General features: G+C 32.0%; 2 protein-coding genes and 1 long non-coding RNA gene across 7 annotated transcripts in view; 1 reads left to right on the forward strand and 2 right to left on the reverse strand.

Moving 5' to 3' along the window:
• Positions 1–1,289: 1,289 nt before the first annotated feature.
• On the reverse strand, positions 1,290–10,143 carry dysf (neuronal PAS domain protein dysfusion). 5 transcript variants are annotated; one of them, XM_017908457.1, is made up of 9 exons: positions 10,077–10,143; positions 9,381–9,562; positions 3,995–4,056; positions 3,814–3,903; positions 3,450–3,626; positions 3,036–3,220; positions 2,836–2,942; positions 2,483–2,636; positions 1,290–2,250 (listed from the first exon to the last, which is right to left on the reverse strand). In XM_017908457.1, exons 1-9 carry the CDS (start codon positions 10,085–10,087, stop codon positions 1,326–1,328), a joined length of 1,893 nt encoding a protein of 630 aa, XP_017763946.1. In that variant the 5' UTR covers positions 10,088–10,143; the 3' UTR covers positions 1,290–1,325. The 5 variants fall into 5 exon arrangements, with proteins under 5 accessions (XP_017763946.1, XP_017763951.1, XP_017763947.1 ...); XM_017908462.1 differs by having other exon boundaries at positions 9,381–9,557; positions 10,077–10,096; XM_017908458.1 differs by lacking the exons at positions 9,381–9,562; positions 10,077–10,143 and adding an exon at positions 5,276–5,592.
• LOC108553525 (uncharacterized) lies at positions 8,462–9,462 on the forward strand. Its single transcript, XR_001890638.1, has 4 exons — positions 8,462–8,516; positions 8,651–8,875; positions 9,117–9,269; positions 9,362–9,462. It is a non-coding gene; the product is annotated as an uncharacterized LOC108553525 (long non-coding RNA).
• A 5,024-nt stretch (positions 10,144–15,167) lies between the features above and the next one.
• Cp190 (centrosome-associated zinc finger protein CP190) overlaps positions 15,168–17,965 on the reverse strand; it is a 4,450-nt gene continuing 1,652 nt past the window's right edge. The window contains exons 4-6 of the mRNA XM_017908456.1: positions 17,741–17,880; positions 17,379–17,639; positions 15,168–17,172 (exon numbers count right to left, since the gene is read on the reverse strand). Of these exons, the coding sequence (XP_017763945.1) occupies positions 15,168–17,172; positions 17,379–17,639; positions 17,741–17,880 (2,406 nt within the window). The remainder of the gene's footprint in view (positions 17,173–17,378; positions 17,640–17,740; positions 17,881–17,965) is intronic.

Here is a 17,965-nt window from a genome sequence, read left to right on the forward strand (position 1 = left end):
GTAATATTATACAGCTAATGCAAGTGAGCAAAATTATAACAATATAAATAATATGTTATAATGAAAATTATTTCAGTTATAATTTAAATGTATTACTTTTAAAGCGTCATATTTGAATGCGTTTGAGAACGAGATTTAAGCCTTAACTTAAACGTAATAGTAACGACATCTAGTAGTACGTTGCAGAAAGTAAAAGATTTTCCCACCAATTTAGCTATGGAAATTTAGAGACTCGAAATATGTATATATGTATAATTAGTTATAATCGATTTAAGCCGATTATTTAACATAAAATTTCTGTTAAACTAGTCAAACTAAAAACAATTCAAACGAATAAAAATCAAAATTATAAATTGAAAGTACAAAGCAAAATAATTATCATCGATTAATCATTGATCAAAAGAAGAAAGAATATTTTTTCTTTACTTACGTATGTAGAGATATTTAATATCATTTAAATTAAAAGCCTGTTATGTACGTATTAATGTAACATATAAAACTAAAATAAGGGATACTAGTTGTAGTTTAATAACTCCAATTAACATTGAAAATATTCTTTATTCGTGGACATCCTTTTTATTCGAACTTCGGCTAAAACTTATGCAAATAACTTCATTATTAATTATTAAATTATAAACTTTGCCAAGATACTAATAACGCTACTACATAAAAATGTCCACCATTCAAAAATGTTACATAAAAATAATTTCTAAAAAGCTGTATTTCAACATTTTTTCTAAAATTTCTCTTATAAAATTTTTAGTTAAAGTACTTTTTTTTACCGCTAAGAAGTTAGGTACTTTTGCACTCTTGCGATCGATATTTACTACGTATATTGCAAAATTTCCATGTCTACCTTGTATCATTTATTACCCTAATACTTTATGGCATCTTACCCATAAATCTATATTACCAGCAAGCGGAATTCATTTAATACTGATAGCTTTTCAATCCACCGAAAACAACTGTTTTTAATAAAAATTGCGAATCTATTATAATGTTGCACCAACATTCAATTTTTATTCTAATTAAAGAATAGTCTAATAAAAAATCAACTCCAATCTTGTATGATATCAGTCAATCTTTAAATCTCTCAATATTGTTATATTAGGAACTAATTTAACGGATCGACTGTCACCAATTCAAAATTGAATCTTTTTTGAAATTTTGTGCAGATACTTCTAAACTAGCCTTCAACTGGTCTACACTAGCTTTCATCATACTCACAGACTGGAACTCTCAAACTTACAAAGTTATACCTACTTAAAGAAAAAAAAATATTTGCCTATCTAACTGCAAAGCACCAATTCAACAAGTGCACAGTCTTATTTAGGAAAGTCTTTAGAATCATTCATGGACTGGCCCTTTTTTCGTGGTAACTGCAACGTAATAGGTTGAACATCCTGGACTTTTCTGGGTCCCTGATTCGAACTACGAAACGTGATTTTCAAATTAGGCACATGTTGCTCAGCCGCCCAATCGAAATTAAAAATCGGTGTTTCTGGATGTAGCTCAGAGTCCGGAGTGTCGACCGGTGTGGTTGGTGTTGCTACATACGGGCTAAGTTCCTGATGAACGACATCTGGTACCCTCTGTAGAGTATCGGACCAGACTGGATTTGAATTCCAGTGTTCCATAGACAACTCTGAAGGATCAACTGTAGATCCTGTAGCTGTAGACGCCGACAGCGCTTTACCCGGAAGTCGTTTATGGCTACTATTCCTCTCGTTACAACAATACTCCTTATCTAAGTCTGTGATGTAATACTTGGGTGACAACGTGTCTACATTATATTGACCGTGACACTGGATAAACTTGGCGCGATAACCGCTTAGATTCAATGAATTTTTATGGTGCACTTTGTACCTATCAGTGAATTGACCAAGCGCATAATGACCATGTTGTATATTCACGTGCACGTTTCTGTTTTCATGTTCGCTACTGCTGATCGACATGTCAACTGGTTCTGCATCCTCTCGCGGGTTCCTTGTTGCGTAATCCTTTAATTGTGGTTTTGACGAATTATGTGGATCTTGTTCTGAATTTCGTATATCAGGAGAGTGTTGCGTATCGTTGTTATGTGCATGGGATAACGAACGAGTATAATCCTGTTGCTGACTACTTTGACTCCCGGTAGCGTATGGCACACTGCGGTTTTGACTCCCGGAGCAGATGGTATAAGTAAATTTAGTTTGAGATGAATACTGGTACAACCAAGAACTTGAGCGCATTACTTCTGCTTCCCTGTCACTGTAATAATATATTACATCGGACATACTTCTCATTATTTTATTATTTTTATTTTATTTATAATTATTATTTTCTTTATTCCAGCATTAGTTGATTAATTTACAAAAACATAAATGGGCATTTTCTAAACAATGTTTAACATTCTATTTAACGAATAAGAAATCGTTACTATGTTTAATTAGAAAACAAGATAAAAATATTCGAAATGAAATTTATAAATATGGAAACGCACCTCAAAACTTGATTCGTGCACACAATGATAGGATGTTGACATTCTTCGGAAGTATCTTTGACTTGTAAAACGCAGTGTACCCAGAACCAGCGTCCGGAACGGCTTTGCAGTCTCAACAATGCGGTTGCAGACCGTTCTTGATCAGATTGAATAACTGAAACAACCGTGAATAATATCAAAGCTTTCAAATGTTTTAAATGTTAAAACGTTTCATTTAGTTTTTAAATCAGTTTCCGTTTTATCCGTGATGTTTAAGCAGTACAAAGATACATTAACCTTTTTCTTACAAATCCATCACTTCCAATTAAAAACAAAGTTGCAAATTTAATTATTTAAAATTTCTATGAACGTACCAGTTTGATGTTTACAATATGCTGTTCGTATTGAGTCCCAGTGTAACAAATTATACCATGACATATTTACTAATTCGTTACGTGTGTACTCCAAATGGCTTTCAGCTCTGTAAATAAATAAAACAAGATATTTATCTCCATATTTCAGGACTGTTTTAACATTTTATCTTTTCCAATAATTGAAAAAAAAAAAACATTACGTTTTATCGATATGCAGATATTTCATATCCATAGAGTGAATGGTGGTGAAAATATTTGTTGCACCCTGCACGATACTTTCTCTAGTTTCCGGCAAAACAACAGGTGTACACGAAGCAAGGAAAACAAACTCATTTCGATTACAAACAGGAACGAAAGGTAAAAAATGACCTTCAACTAAAACCACCTATAAAAGAATAACGATAGAACTAAACGCACAAATAATATATACACTATAAAGAAGATAATATTAATAACGAAAAAAACAAATAATTGGAATATATAATTTCTAGGATAACATAAAATAAAAAGAGTACAAAATGTTCTTAATCGACATTCTATAAGACATGAAAGAAGCTCGCTAGATATATGTAAATAAGTGGTATTACATTGTCTCGGTTAAACGTAAAATTTACCTTCTGGTCGCCAAAACGAAGCTGCCTCCGAGAATTTCTGGATACGTTGATCCGACAAAGAAACAATCTTCTATCGCTTGGAATTGGACTATTTCTAGATAATTGATTTTGTACAACCATGTGATCTTGCTTGTCTATTACGTCGTAAACACTATCTCCGTGGATAAGCAAATCCTCCTAAAATACATTGTACAATGTAGAACATTGAATTAAATTCAATTCCAATGATAAAATGTATCGCAATTTTATATATTTCTACTGCAACTGATAAAACACCTAAAACCAATATTTTTTTTACATTTGCTTTAGTGAATTCTTAATGTAATCGATTACCATAATTGTTGTGTCTTTGCAATTACTTTACCATAGAGTGTCCAAGATATTCCGCTGCATTTTCCGATATATACAACAGTTTCCCTTGCTGGGTCATCATCATTATAAATCCGGACATGGCCTGAAAAATTGCATGCATTGTATGGCCAACATTTGTACCGTAGCAACTAACGGTCAAAAATACAATGCGATATCATGATAAACAATATTACTTTTGAAAATCCAATGTTAGGGGTCGGGATATTTGAAGAGTCGGACGGACAGTTTTTCAAGGCTGAAACAGGAAAAAAAGACACAATCAGTGGATTAATCCAAATTCAATAATTAATTTACTACGAAAAATTTTGACACGATTATATTTATACGAAAATTGTTAGAAACCAAATTCAATTTAATACAGAAATCAATTTTATTTTATTATCGATTTTATTCATTTTCATTAAATAAGGAATTACGCATAATATTTTTGTCATGCAATATTAATCCCTCTGAATATTAATAGCGTATACACATGTAAAAATCTTTTAATCGAATTTAAAATTAGATAGATAACACTAATAGAATCGTCGGATTAAAAACGTTCATGATTCTTGTACAATACGTTATAAAATTTAAACTTCACATATGGTAGCATAAAATTGTTACGATGTTCATGAATAGTCTATAAAACAGATATTTGGATGGTATTTCTAGGATCTTATCGTTAGTACACTTTTTATTATCCATAAATATTTCAACTTAAGGCTTTTCTAGATTAGATCCTCTTTATCTCAATAACAATAAAATAATTTTACGGGCAACATCTTGTACGTAGACAAAGGACAAGAAGAAAAGTAATAAATAAAAATTAAATAACAATACTTCGATAACAATGTCGACGTAAAGAGAAAGACAAGAATCGAATATCTTCTCCATTTTTATGCTACGTATTACATATCATTGATCACGCATTATAAGCGATTTTAATTTTTAAGTTCCAGGCTTTTAAAACATGATGTTGCAAAAATTATAAAGTATTTATTTACATGGTAATCATATATATTGAATTTATTATTAATTACTTATTTTCAATGGTATCGTGTTTTTGAAAAGCGACATTACAAAATCGTAAGATATTTATCCATATATGTATGTACGCGTTCAATTTCTTATTCAGCATCTCTATAAATATTCACAAATGAAATAAAAAATTTCTAATTTTTTAGATAGATAGATATATATATATAAAAAATTGGATAGAAAACGAGACATTCTAACTAAATAATCACTAAAACAAAAAAAGAACTAAAGTTATATATATATACAACTAGTTATATTAATAAAACAAATTCCAAAACATTCACCTACTTGGAGTAATAAATTCAAAAAACATAAATCGCCAATAAAAAATCCTAAATCGAAATTCATCGATAATTACAATTATGTGCATAAAATGAGCCTCTGAAGCAACTATAGGAAATTTCTTCCTAGCATACCTCGCGTATTTCACTTACCTGCATTCCTACCATTCCAAACTAATTTTAACTTCTCCATCAAACCAGCCATCCAATATCCCACAAAAGTTCCCATAACCATGGCACCAAAACTATTAAGAGCACATCGCCATCGAGCAACTCGAAAATAATAAATTTCCAAACATCTGTTGCCTATAAAATATCCATCTACTACCCAAATATCTATTACCCATAATCCTTCTCAATTGTCAGCGAAATATATCGACTACGATAATAAAGATACACAAAACGAATTTTCCTGTCTTAACCAAATATAGAATTTCATTTTTCTCCGTTAAAATATTTATTCTCCGATTAACGATCATCGCGGTAAAAAGCATGAGCATAACCAATGAAACGTTCGAACGAAAGAGTAACGGCGGAAAATTCGTTCGATCTATGCGTTTTCCAACGTTGTTCTGCAGGGGGGAAAAGGGGGGAAAGAGCCGGGGAAAGAAAAAAGGAGCGAGAAAGAGGAGAGGGAAAGAAGCGTATGCTAATGCAGCACGGCTACGTTTACAAACGGCGCTACACGGGACTATAGTATCGAATACTGTGAAACAATGAGTATGTAGGAGAGAAAGAAAGAACGACGGAGAGCGGAGAGACGATACAGAGGGAGTATGGGTTACAGGAGCGTGAGAGTGTTGTTGCAAAGGCCGACAGGTCAGCGGATCACCCGGAACTCGCGCTTAGACTCCGCTGAGTTTGAATGTACGCCGATCTTACCTTCTTGCCTTACCTACCTCCCTACCTTTTACCTATATATTACTCTCTACGCTTGCACAACGGAGATGCCCGAAGTTTTTGATGCTCGAACGACCGTTTAATATTCTTGTCAAACGGTCGATTCTCACTGCTGCGAAATTTGATCGATATTACGCATTAGGTATACCAACTTCCCTAGGGGAACTACTTATCGATATATCGTGTCACTCGATCGTGTCGATTGCGTCGTTCCGTAAAATGTTTGCAAACTTTGAGGTTAACGTAATGTCTGGCTTTAAATTGAGAAGCAGTTGGAATTTGGTACGTTTTAAATATACCTCGATGGATTATCGATGATGCAATTTTGTCATTTTCTTTGCAGAATTATTGATTGGTATATTTGACTGGTATATATCGACAGAGTAAGTATTAGAAGTATGAAGGAATTTTTCAAATATTTCACACAGGATGATTACTAATGTTTTAAACGTGAATCGATAGTATACATGAGTTTGTACGATCTGTGTTCGGAAAGTGGAGGTGTGTACAAATAAACAGGGACCTTCAAGAACTTTCTACGAGTATGTAGCTTTTTGTAACTTGATAAAGACGATCTGGTCTTGCATTTTTAACGATATTTATTGTGAAGAAATTGTCTGAAATGTAATAAAAGAATGGTATAACTGTGAAATTATGGAGATGCAAAGGGTAAATAATTATTTAGATTATTTACAATTGTATTCGAGGAATCGATTATAAATAATATTAAACGATATAATTTTACTAACACGATAGTTACAATTTAATGATCCAGGTAATTAATAATTTATCGTTTTAAACTTCATTTTGTTATAAATATCTTTTTGTAATATATTATCGAATGATGTTTTGTTTGTTCTTTAATATTATATTAACATGTTCATAATTTATTATTTTAACATTAATGATTGAAAATAAGTAGTAAATGGTATCCATATTAATACATCGTAATATACCGTATATATTAGTATACAGATTGCAGATATGTAAACCATCAAAATTGATACGAATATTCCATTTATTAATTAATTTATAATATTGATATTATTTAAATTAACTTATACCATTAATCTAAATTATATTATTCGATACGAAACACACTCGTAATTTGTGCTTAATATAATTATAATTTATTTAAAATATTCCATTCCATAATTGTGAAATAAATACAGAAACATTTTCTTTGACTCTTATTCTTCCAATTTCTCAATTTTCAAAATTGACTCTAGTAATCGATACTACTATTTTAATCGTTACAATTATCTATTATCTGCTACTTCGAAGTAATTAATAAAGTTACCGATATTTTGATATTGGTTTTCGTAGTGACGTACAAGTCCACTAGAAGATGGAGAATGTAAAAATTAAAACGACGAGCGTCTCGCCATGAAACAAAGGCATAGCGTTCACTGTGCAGCAAGTATACGCAAAAGCATTCGCAAATTTTGAACTTTGCTTTACTTTAACTTTACTTTATAATAATTGAAACATTGGCTTCGAATGTTTTCGATATATTATTATGATCTCAGCTATTTTATACACAATTAAATCTTTCGTTAATGAAAATTATACCTTCCAAACAGAAAGCAGATTTTTCTCAGCGTATCTTCGCAATTCCAATCCAGTCTTTGTTCCACTTATTACATAATAACAAGAATATCAAAAAATCACAAATATCGTATACGTATAAAATAAAATGTTTTCAAAAAAGATCTCGTATTGCAGTGAGTAAATTTAAAAAAATAAATTTTGGTTTTAGCGCATTAGATAAATTAGAAAAATAAATATTTATTTAACGTTATACTACACCTGACAAAAATCTATTTTGAATATTACCTTGAATATTCGTAAGTTCATATTTCTTAAGTTAGTTATGATAAGGCTGGAAAATAAAATTATCTATACGCGATAACGATTATTACAATGTGTAGACATTACTTTTTTATTTTATACTATGAATTCAGTTTAATCTATTTATTAAGAACAATAATTTAATTTAATTTATTTATTAAAAATACTATGATATGTTCCTACACAGATTGTATGCTGCACTTTATGGCTCAGGTACTCGTGATTTATAACGGTTTATAAAGTGCTCGATAATGTTATGCACAGTGAAGATTGAATATGCAAGATCTCCATTTTCAATGACATTCAATTCTTAACTCAAAAAGATGAAAACAGAAAATCTTCGTTTATATAACATACTGTTATTGATTAGGAATGCAATTACTACAACTTCAAGCAATATTTACTCGCATAATTAATTATTTTCCAAAGTGTCACTTAAGTTGCATATGGAAAACACTAACAGTTAAACTGCAAGTATAAAAATTACTTTTGTAAATTTTTCTTATATCTGTTTAGATGTAAATTGCATTACAACAATATTGCATTTAATCCTACGTGCTACTAAATTGATTAAAACTTTTTATCAAGGTTGAAGTAGTATGGATATCCGATATGACCGCAATATGTGTCGTTATAAATATTGGTAAATATTTTTTATCTGTAATTAATTTGAATTATTTATAAAGCTATCATTTCACATATGTGAAAAATTATGAGTATTTTAAATACCGATAATTCAGTTAAGTATAGTAGACTAACTATTAATTTTACTTTCAGCTGTGTTCAAATATGAAAACTCGTAAGATATCACTAAATACTGGGTAAATATTCGATTGTAGTTTCCTAAAAGTTACAAGAACCACTGAGAACATGAAGTAACTTATGCGATAATCAGAAATGAACCATGCGCCGTTCTTCTGACTCACGTTGCGTGTATTCGACAAATTATTAAACTAAACAAACCAATTACCCCATGCTAGATATTTCTTTCTACTTCTAATGGTACGCCTTAACTTTCTCATACCGATGGAAAATGTTTTCACGGTGATAATAATTGTACTGATTGTTTATGAACATCTACCAGATTATTTTATACGAAATATTTTTATACTACATTAAAATTAGCTAAAATAAAGACGTAACATTGTAGAAATGATTAGAACAAAATGGAAACTCAAATTGCGATATGATTACGATACTGGTTATAAATAATAAAATAAATCAACTGTATTTGTTTTCGCAGCATAGAGGCATCCGGAATCAAAAATGGCGGTTACCAAGCACTGTTTAAAAAATTGAGTATCACGAAAACATAGTCACCCATGTAGTAATAACCATCGATCTTAATGGATTAACTAGATACTAAGATAATCGACTCGATGAGAAGAAACGTAAGGTATCAGTGTAGTTTTACAATAAAGATATCAATAACACGTACCTAAAAATCTGGACTTTCAAATTTATGAAGATTTTTCGTCTTTTGATTAGATTTATTTGCAATGCTTACCTTGTTGAAAGTAATTGGCTTTTCGAAGAAATACGCAGACCAAGGCCATAAGCTGTAGCTGGGAAAGTCTCTGACGGGTTGAGGGCGGTAATGGCAGTAAATCACGTAAGTTGGCGATTTCGGCATTTATCAGGTCCCTTCGAAGTTTGCTGGCACCTTTCGTTGATTTGCTCGCATCTATCCTTCAAGCACACACGGATGTTACCGATACGCTATACTTTGCGGGACAGTTGAATCTACTTGCGAAACTGACGCGCGTTGTACACACATTTTTACTACTTTTAAAATGTTCGTTGCAGATAACGACGCTTACATGTGAGGATTATTTAAACGCGAGAATGAAACTTACACTAATATCTATAAACTTATATGAATTTCATATTCTTAATCCTTTTTCTTTATCATACAGTGCAACTTAACCAGTTGCAATTCTAAAAGAAATTACCAATGGAAATGAATACAACGCTGTGTAGGAGAGGAAGAGTAAAACTTGTATCCCGCCGATCAGTCAAAATATCAAACGTCAAAATACTGAGCCAATCGAATTTCCACGGTGTGGCGAACGTCACCGTCGGAGGCGCTTAACGAAAGGGGTAGAAATCACGATCGACGGTCAATGCTCGAAAGATAAGTAGTATTCGCGACGCGTTAAACATATCATTCGACACGTCGATCACGTGACCGAACATTACTTACCGATTGAACATATTTCGGTGACCAGGAGGACATTAGTAGCGGATCACTTGTAGACGACGAACGAGACATCCGGGTCGGCAGGTTCTCGCAAAACTGCAGCTACGATCTAACATCCGGGTCATAACGCGCTACTACACTGAACACGTGGATACTGGCGGAGGCTGGTTCTCCTACCTTCTCACCTCCGCAGCCCCCCTTTTTCTCCTTTGCCGCCACCACCACCGCCACCCACCTTTACCTCCCTTTCCGTCCACCTCGAACATAGCCGTCCTGCTCTCGCAAACAACAGGTATGATAATCTCTTCCCTGTTTCGCTGTTTATATTCCTTAGTCGCTCCCACTCGTCGATTTATCTCACTCGTTTATTCCCTTTCTCCACTTTTTCGCTCGCTCGCACCTTTACCCCATGCTGCTACCACGGTCACGATCGAGCAGTCGTGTCCCTCTACCACCGCCATCATCGCCATCCTCGCCACCACCACCGGCTACTGGTTGCGTTTCCTGTACATGCGGTTTTGCCCGAATCATTTGCGCAAAGTCCCGCCTCGAGAACTTTTCGGTACTGGCTCTGAGCGCGCGCTGGTGTACCATCGAGCTCGGGTGAGGTTGGGATTTTCGGAGCGGAGCTAACGTTTCGAACAAGGTAAACGTTAGAATAGTAACTGGTAGCTCGTTTGAATATATAACTATATTTTCTTCTCGTGGATTGCAGGTAACTTCAGATTCTTTTGGGTAACTTGCTTGAAACTAAGAAAATATGAGACACGAGGGCTGTCAAACGAAAAGTATCGTTAAATTTTTAGAGAGAAGAAAGTGAAGACATGTTTTATTTTGCTTCTTTTAATTATTTTTTACTTACTTTTCATAACGGATAAATTTTTATAGATTGATTATAATGCAAAGTGAGATATTTCAATGCTACTACTTTTTACTTTGACAATAACAATTTGTTAACTAAAGAAAACAATAAAATTACCTTGCATTTTTTTCTTAGATAAATTCATTGCTTTATTATATGTTCTTTTTTCAAATATCTTATATTTCCTGTTTAAAATATTGTTTTACAAGATTATTGGCATCAGAGGCAGCTTTGTGTCAACCATTAATGATTACATTATGGTAAATTATTGATCGAACGAATCTTCTTCCTTTCTTAGAATATTAATACTTATTTATACTGAATTTATCTTTATTTTGATAATGTTGGATAATTTTATTATCACCTATTTTTCGATCTGAATTGTATAAAGATATTTCTTGACACTCATTTTTTTTCTTTTACTGCAGATTGTTTTACTGCATATAAATTGAAGTAGTACATTGTATTTTACTTTCTTATCTTACTTTATAAGCATATTTCTTGCAAAAAATTACGCTGCTCGAAATAATTGGAGTAGCACTCTGTTGACTTCAGTAACGAATGAACTTATTTTATTCTATAATTTAGAAATATGATCCCTTAATTATTTTGAGCAGCATACATAAAAGTACGATAAATATCGATCTTTATATTAATTGGTTCATTCGACGGTCAACAATCACTCTTGAGCTTAAAATTATATTTAGAAAGAAATATCGAGCCGCGAAATTTCTGAATTATACATAACATATTTAGCATGATATTTAAGTAATTATTCTATATCTATTTTTTAAATTATAGACGGTTCAACTTGTTATCTTTTAGTCACATTATCGAAGATATCTATAATTTAAAAAATTTTCGGAAAAAAATACATGAAATTATATTCAATTATAATTTATAAATATAATTTATCTGAACGTAACTATTTTATTCAATTTCACAAAATAAAATATTCAAGTAACATAAATTTGATATATATATATTTTACGAACTAATTTTTTAGACCGTCAATAAATTAAAAAATCGATGTCCACGAAAATGATCACATTAAGAATCATATTACCTTTATCTCAGAAATTTCTCGTTTTATCGTATAATTAATTAAGAATGTTTACGGAAGCACCCTGTAGATTTCCATACTTCGAATAACTAAATTATAAACAAAGTAGTAAGGGAATCTTATACATAAAAGATACGCTTACGTGTATTGCATAACTTATTGATAAATTTATTGATATCGAAATTTAATTAAAACTATTTTCACGTAATCGTCAACTATTTGTAAAAATATTCCGTGAAAAAGATTTCAATATCATATGAAGTAGTTGCTTATAATTTTACAATGGCCGTAACCGAACTATAGCAGTTAGCTTCTTCTATTTTGCCTGCATTCTAGGTCTAATTTTTTTTTGTTTCACCAGTCTTTCTTCCCTTATTTGTAATAATCAGAGATCCAAAGACGAAACGATTTAAATCAACTTTTGGTCGATTTTACATACAAAATTTGCACTAATGTTAAATATTCGATACGATCGAACTCGTTAATGTACCCTAACATAATTTCATTACTTAATTTCCAAACGGCTTAAATATTAAAATCGTGAATACATTATATAGCACAGTTGCTCAACTTGATCTATAATCTACTAGTTTTTATTAAGTGAAGTCGTATTTCGTTCGAAATGAAAAAGATGGAAATTTGTTAAAGTCGTCGCAGGACCATTGCAAGTTTAACATTTTCGTGCAATGGAAGCCAACAATGAAAAGCTTGTTTAACAAAATTTGTACGATGTAAAGATTGCTTTCTTGATCATGAAAACGAGCATTCTGAAAATGATACTTAAAATAAAATTACTTTTTAACAATTTAATAAAGCCTCTTCAATGAACCAATATAAGATCGAAACGAATAATGGCGAATTAAATAAACGAATAAAATGATATTTCTTAAACTAAAAATTCCTACGTGTCTTGAAACATTTGGGCCTTAATTTTCCGTTTAGTTTTGTTACTCTGAAAGTACTGAAACAAAAGATAATTATTAGACCATATTATTATGACAATGAAGTTATATGAAAATTTCACTACGTATATTTCAGATAAAATTCTTCGACGTTACAATTTACTAACCGTGAGTAAATTGTGTTAAATAAGAACTTACAAATTACGTATTGGCGGACTATAAATCAGTGTTTTCAATGATCCATGCATATAGAGAATGAGGCACTTAATACGCGCACCGTAATTAATGCTTCTTCTCGGCAAAATAATTGTCCCCGCAAAAATTGTAAACCTTCGCATTATAACGAATAGACGTTTTTTAAAGTAGAAGAAATTTATCGCGTGTATGAAATTTATCACATTTCCAAGTTAAAAATAAAATGATTCTTTATTTCTTAATTTCTTATTTTCCTCGAATTTTCTTAACTTCAAATGATTTTTGTTTACTTATAGATACAAAATTTATAAAAGAATCCCTTTCGACTTTACTGGTTTCTATCATACACGTTTATTCTTTTTATCGGTACAAAGAATTCTATATTTTCATATAAATAAGTGAAGAAAGTGTCATTTGAAGTCAGACATACATACGTACGTACGTGGAACTGAATAACTAAAGATAAATTTACGTGTTTGATTGATGCCAAAATTAAACGCGCGTGTTAAAAATACAAATATTTCTAGCATATTGTAATATATTTTTACTATTTTATTGTGATTCGTATGAACATCTATTATTCGTCAAATCTTACAAAATCAAGTACCCTTATTTATACATAATAGCTTGGAACGTAACAACCCTAAATAGCATTCTCATAAACTTTTATTGAATTCAACATAATATTGCTATTTCATGGTATTATGCTGAAGAAGTGAATAAGTGCTGACTATTTATGAGAAAGAGATTTGATTAAATAAAACGCGTTAAGTGACTCACACTGTACATGTACAAGACATTTCGTTTGACTTCGTTACTAAAAATATATTTGTTTTGTATTCTGAGTTCTGAATATATTTTGCTTTATATTTCTTAATATGAAAAGAACATCGTGCATTTAATTGTAAACGACGTATAATATAAATAACATAACTTTCTATATATAACAAATTTGATTTCGAGATTGTTTGGAATTCTTGATCGATGCTTGATCGATCCTTTTCGACACGGGCATATACTTTTGTGCAAAATACTGCAAACAATATAGCAAATGTGACTGGTGTACGTATCAAATTTTACATACGTATAAATTAATGATTGAATGTTTTAATCGCATTATTCAAACTCTTGTAGAAAATTAGAAATATTTGATACTATATACCCTAAAAATTTCAAGATTGCAAATAATGAAATAAATAATAAAACATAACATTTGATAAAAGCGAAGAAATTATTTCTCTTTTCTTTGTGTTAACCCCGACAAAAAAGTGTATTAGTGATCTTGAAATAATGAAAGCAATGTTTGATAATATTATAATTATCAATAGCGTTTAATTGACCACGATTTTTATTTCGGTATGACTTTCGCCCGAACATAAAAGTAAATACTTCATGTATTAAAATCACATGAATCAGTTCGCACACATAATATTTATTGAAGTATATAACTATTTATTTTTTATACCAATTATCATGATTAATTATCGAACCCAATGTTATAGTGTCTCAAAAAAATTCCCGGAAAAGATGCAGTACTTTCAATCTCTTTATTTTTAAATATTTGCATTGAACATGTGCAGTTAGCAATTAATCAGAAAATCGACACTTGTGCCTTTTCTTCCCTTGCATTTCACTGCCATACGTTTGTATAACTGTATATTAAAGAAATTGAAAGTTACTATTATATAGAAACTAAGAAAAGTTTATAAACAACCCTTTCTCTCCCCCCTTCCCCTTGCAGATGTGATCAAATTATATACTTCTAAGCTGTATATACAATTATGTGTATTCTAGAATAGAAATTAAAGTTAAAATCAATTTGCACAAATTAATTGAAACATTACTTTGCTATAGTTTCATTCAATGATAATAAATTCTCTAAAAATAAAATAGTTCATTCACGTCATTTCCTTTACGTCTGTATATATAACGACTTTCAATCATCTACTATACAGAAAACGAACGAAGAAGCAGAATGAAATGCAATCAAAACACGCTATTTTGTTAGTCATAGACACTGATGAAACGTAAAAGGTGACAAGCCAATATAATAATAATAATATTATTATTATTTATGATTCAGCTAATTCTCTACTGTCCTCATCCCATTCAGCAAAGCCTCTCGTTTTATCTTGTTTGACCTTCTTTTCCACGTCTTGCTCTCCCTCGACATGTTCTTCTTCAATAATCATAACTGATTCCTGTGATTCGCCTACACTATTACTTTGTTCGCTGCATTGCTCATCATACTCCACTATTTCTGTCTGTTCTTCCACATATTGTATAACTTCCTCTACCTGATCAGAACTGCATTCCTCTAATATTTCAGACTGTTCAACTTGCATTTCCTCCTCCAACACTTTTTCTTCAACTTCCTCAACCACTTCCTCTACTATTTCTTCAGTCTCTTCAGTAAGTTCTCCCGACTGATAATTCTCGTACGATTGCCGTTCCACTTCTTCGTTTTCGCGAATGTAAACGATCATACCATCCTCCGTACCTTGCATCACGATCTGCTCATTATTGGTAATGTTTAACTGCTGTGGTTGTTGCTGTTGCTCATTTTCCTGTTGCTGATAGTTTTCATTATCGATTAGCATAATCATGTGCTGACCATCGAGCTCGTGCGTATTGTATGTCATTTCATGTGAAATATTATTTAACTGCATACCCGGTACGACATACTCCGACACGTTCGAAGACACTTCTTGAGATTCCGATGGAACGCTATCTCCAACACCTAGGGAAGCCGCTATACCACTAGCAACGTGACTCAATGCTTCTGCTTCTGAAGAAGGTTCTAGCGTAAGCGGTGGCATAGATACTGCCGTTTCGCAATCCCGAAGATCCTTATGCACGCAATCAAGATGAACTTGTAAGTTCGTAGCGCGTACAAAAACTTTACCACAATGAGGACAACGGTGACCCTTCTCTTTTCCATCAGGTAGATTTCCATGACCTGTGTTAATTTCGTGAGTCGTCAACTCAGTGACGTCTTTGAAAGTTTGTGAACACTGCATACATTGAATCTCCTCGACTGTCGACGAATGTTGACGCGATGTCGGTCGATGATTATGATTGATCTGATGTCTAACCAAAAGTGTCTCCGAAAGTGCTACATAAGAACATGCTTGACACTTTGGAAAACACATACTTTTTGGAGGAGGTACATTGTGTTTCGTGTACAGATGATACATCAAAATGTTTCGTTTTGTAGCTTTATAGCCACAGTGCTCACAAACTCGAGGATCGAACTTCTCTTCATGTACATCCTGCATATGTCTCCTATACATATAGTAATTTGTATATTCCTCATCTAAATCACACTTATTACATTTCCAAGGTCCAGTCTCACCACCATCTACACTTCCGTTACTTTTTGACTCGGTTTCCTCGCTATTATTACTTGACATCAAGTGATCAGATTTCAAAACTACATATGAAACTTTTGTTTTGCAGGCTGAGTTACTGTCCGAAGATTTTGCTTCTTTCTGCATAATTTTCAAACGTATATTCTTGTTATTTTTTACTAAATGAGGATATTTCTTCAGTACTTCTCGAATGATTTTTGCATGATTGTTAATGGAATCTTCTGAGTTCGTTCTATAAGATGATTTGCCCTTTTCCATATTCTCTTTTTCTTCGAGGTCAAATCGCACTCTCTTGGATGGCGAAGGTTGTGTGTCTTGACCCCTTTGAAAACATCTACTCACAGACCAATCGTCATCGGAATTCATTTCTTTCAGACTTTTCTCGTTTGTATGACCTTCGTCTTCTTCATCTTCAGTCGTGTCATTTTTACTGTCTCTATCTGGGGAACATTTACCACTAGGCGAACTGTCTCTTTTATATTTGTCTGGCGCTTGAACGATAGGTTTTGTATTATACGTAATATCGTCGAACGACGAAAATACGCCAAGTGCAAACTCTTCAGCTTCAGGGAGATCAAATCGGGAAGGTCCAGGAGTCACCTCTGTAGGCCTATTTGTCGATGGCATCCCATGGAATGTTCTCATTTCATAATTAAGTGATGGCATAGTTTGTGGTGTATCTAATTTTCTTTTCCAAATAGGAAGCCTAAAAAAGAAAAATAAAAAAAACATTTTTTAGATATGTAACTTATATATATCAATAACAAATTATTTTATACCGTTGGAATTCAGAGTGATTATTTTTGCTAATTTATGTCATTTGCATGTAACCTTTTATTAGAGGAAAAGTTTATTCTATATAAATGTTATATGTACTCAATCTTTAATTTACATGAAAAGTTATATACTTACTTTCTGCCTGGTAATGGCTGACTTGAAAGTCCTGAAGACGAAGTGGATGTTGTTATTGGTTTTGTGCTAGATGTTGAAGGTTTTGAAACTGCTATTACTGGCCGTGTATTGCACTTCATTGATTGTTCATTTTGCAAAGAAGCAGTGTTAAATTGTGCATCAAGTAATTTAGTTAAAACAGCCATGTTCATTTTCTGTGCCGTACGATACAAAGCATGTTGTTCAGAAGTCCAATACTCTAATTGGCCAGTGTACATAAAACTAGAAAATATAATATATAAGTATATTATGAATATATCATTCTTTAAACATTATAAAAATATTAGAAATATAACTACTATATAGACAGTGTTAAAATTCACCTTATAATTGACTTGACACATTCATATGGCATATCTGGTGGCATAATGATTATACCATCAAAATTTTCATCCTTTTCTTTTTGCTCACGTTCAAGTTGCATAAAATAATCTGTGCATGTTGTAATAACTAAACGGTGAGCCTAAAATATCAATAAGAAATTTAGTAATTATAGTAAATATACTAAAATAGTGAAGCACATTTAATTAATATAATTTATAATTTTT

This window comes from Eufriesea mexicana, unplaced genomic scaffold (assembly GCF_001483705.2).
Source record: "Eufriesea mexicana isolate 0111107269 unplaced genomic scaffold, ASM148370v2 scaffold10819, whole genome shotgun sequence".
Classification (NCBI taxonomy): Eukaryota; Metazoa; Arthropoda; class Insecta; order Hymenoptera; family Apidae; genus Eufriesea; species Eufriesea mexicana.

What these genes read in the sequence shown, in the direction of transcription:
- dysf (XM_017908457.1), bottom strand. An exon ending in CTAACATTGGATTTTCAAAA is followed by an intron (nt 3,904 to 3,994) that starts GTAATATTGTTT and finishes GCAATTTTTCAG; the next exon opens with GCCATGTCCGGATTTATAAT. An exon ending in TGCACGAATCAAGTTTTGAG is followed by an intron (nt 2,251 to 2,482) that starts GTGCGTTTCCAT and finishes ATATTATTACAG; the next exon opens with TGACAGGGAAGCAGAAGTAA.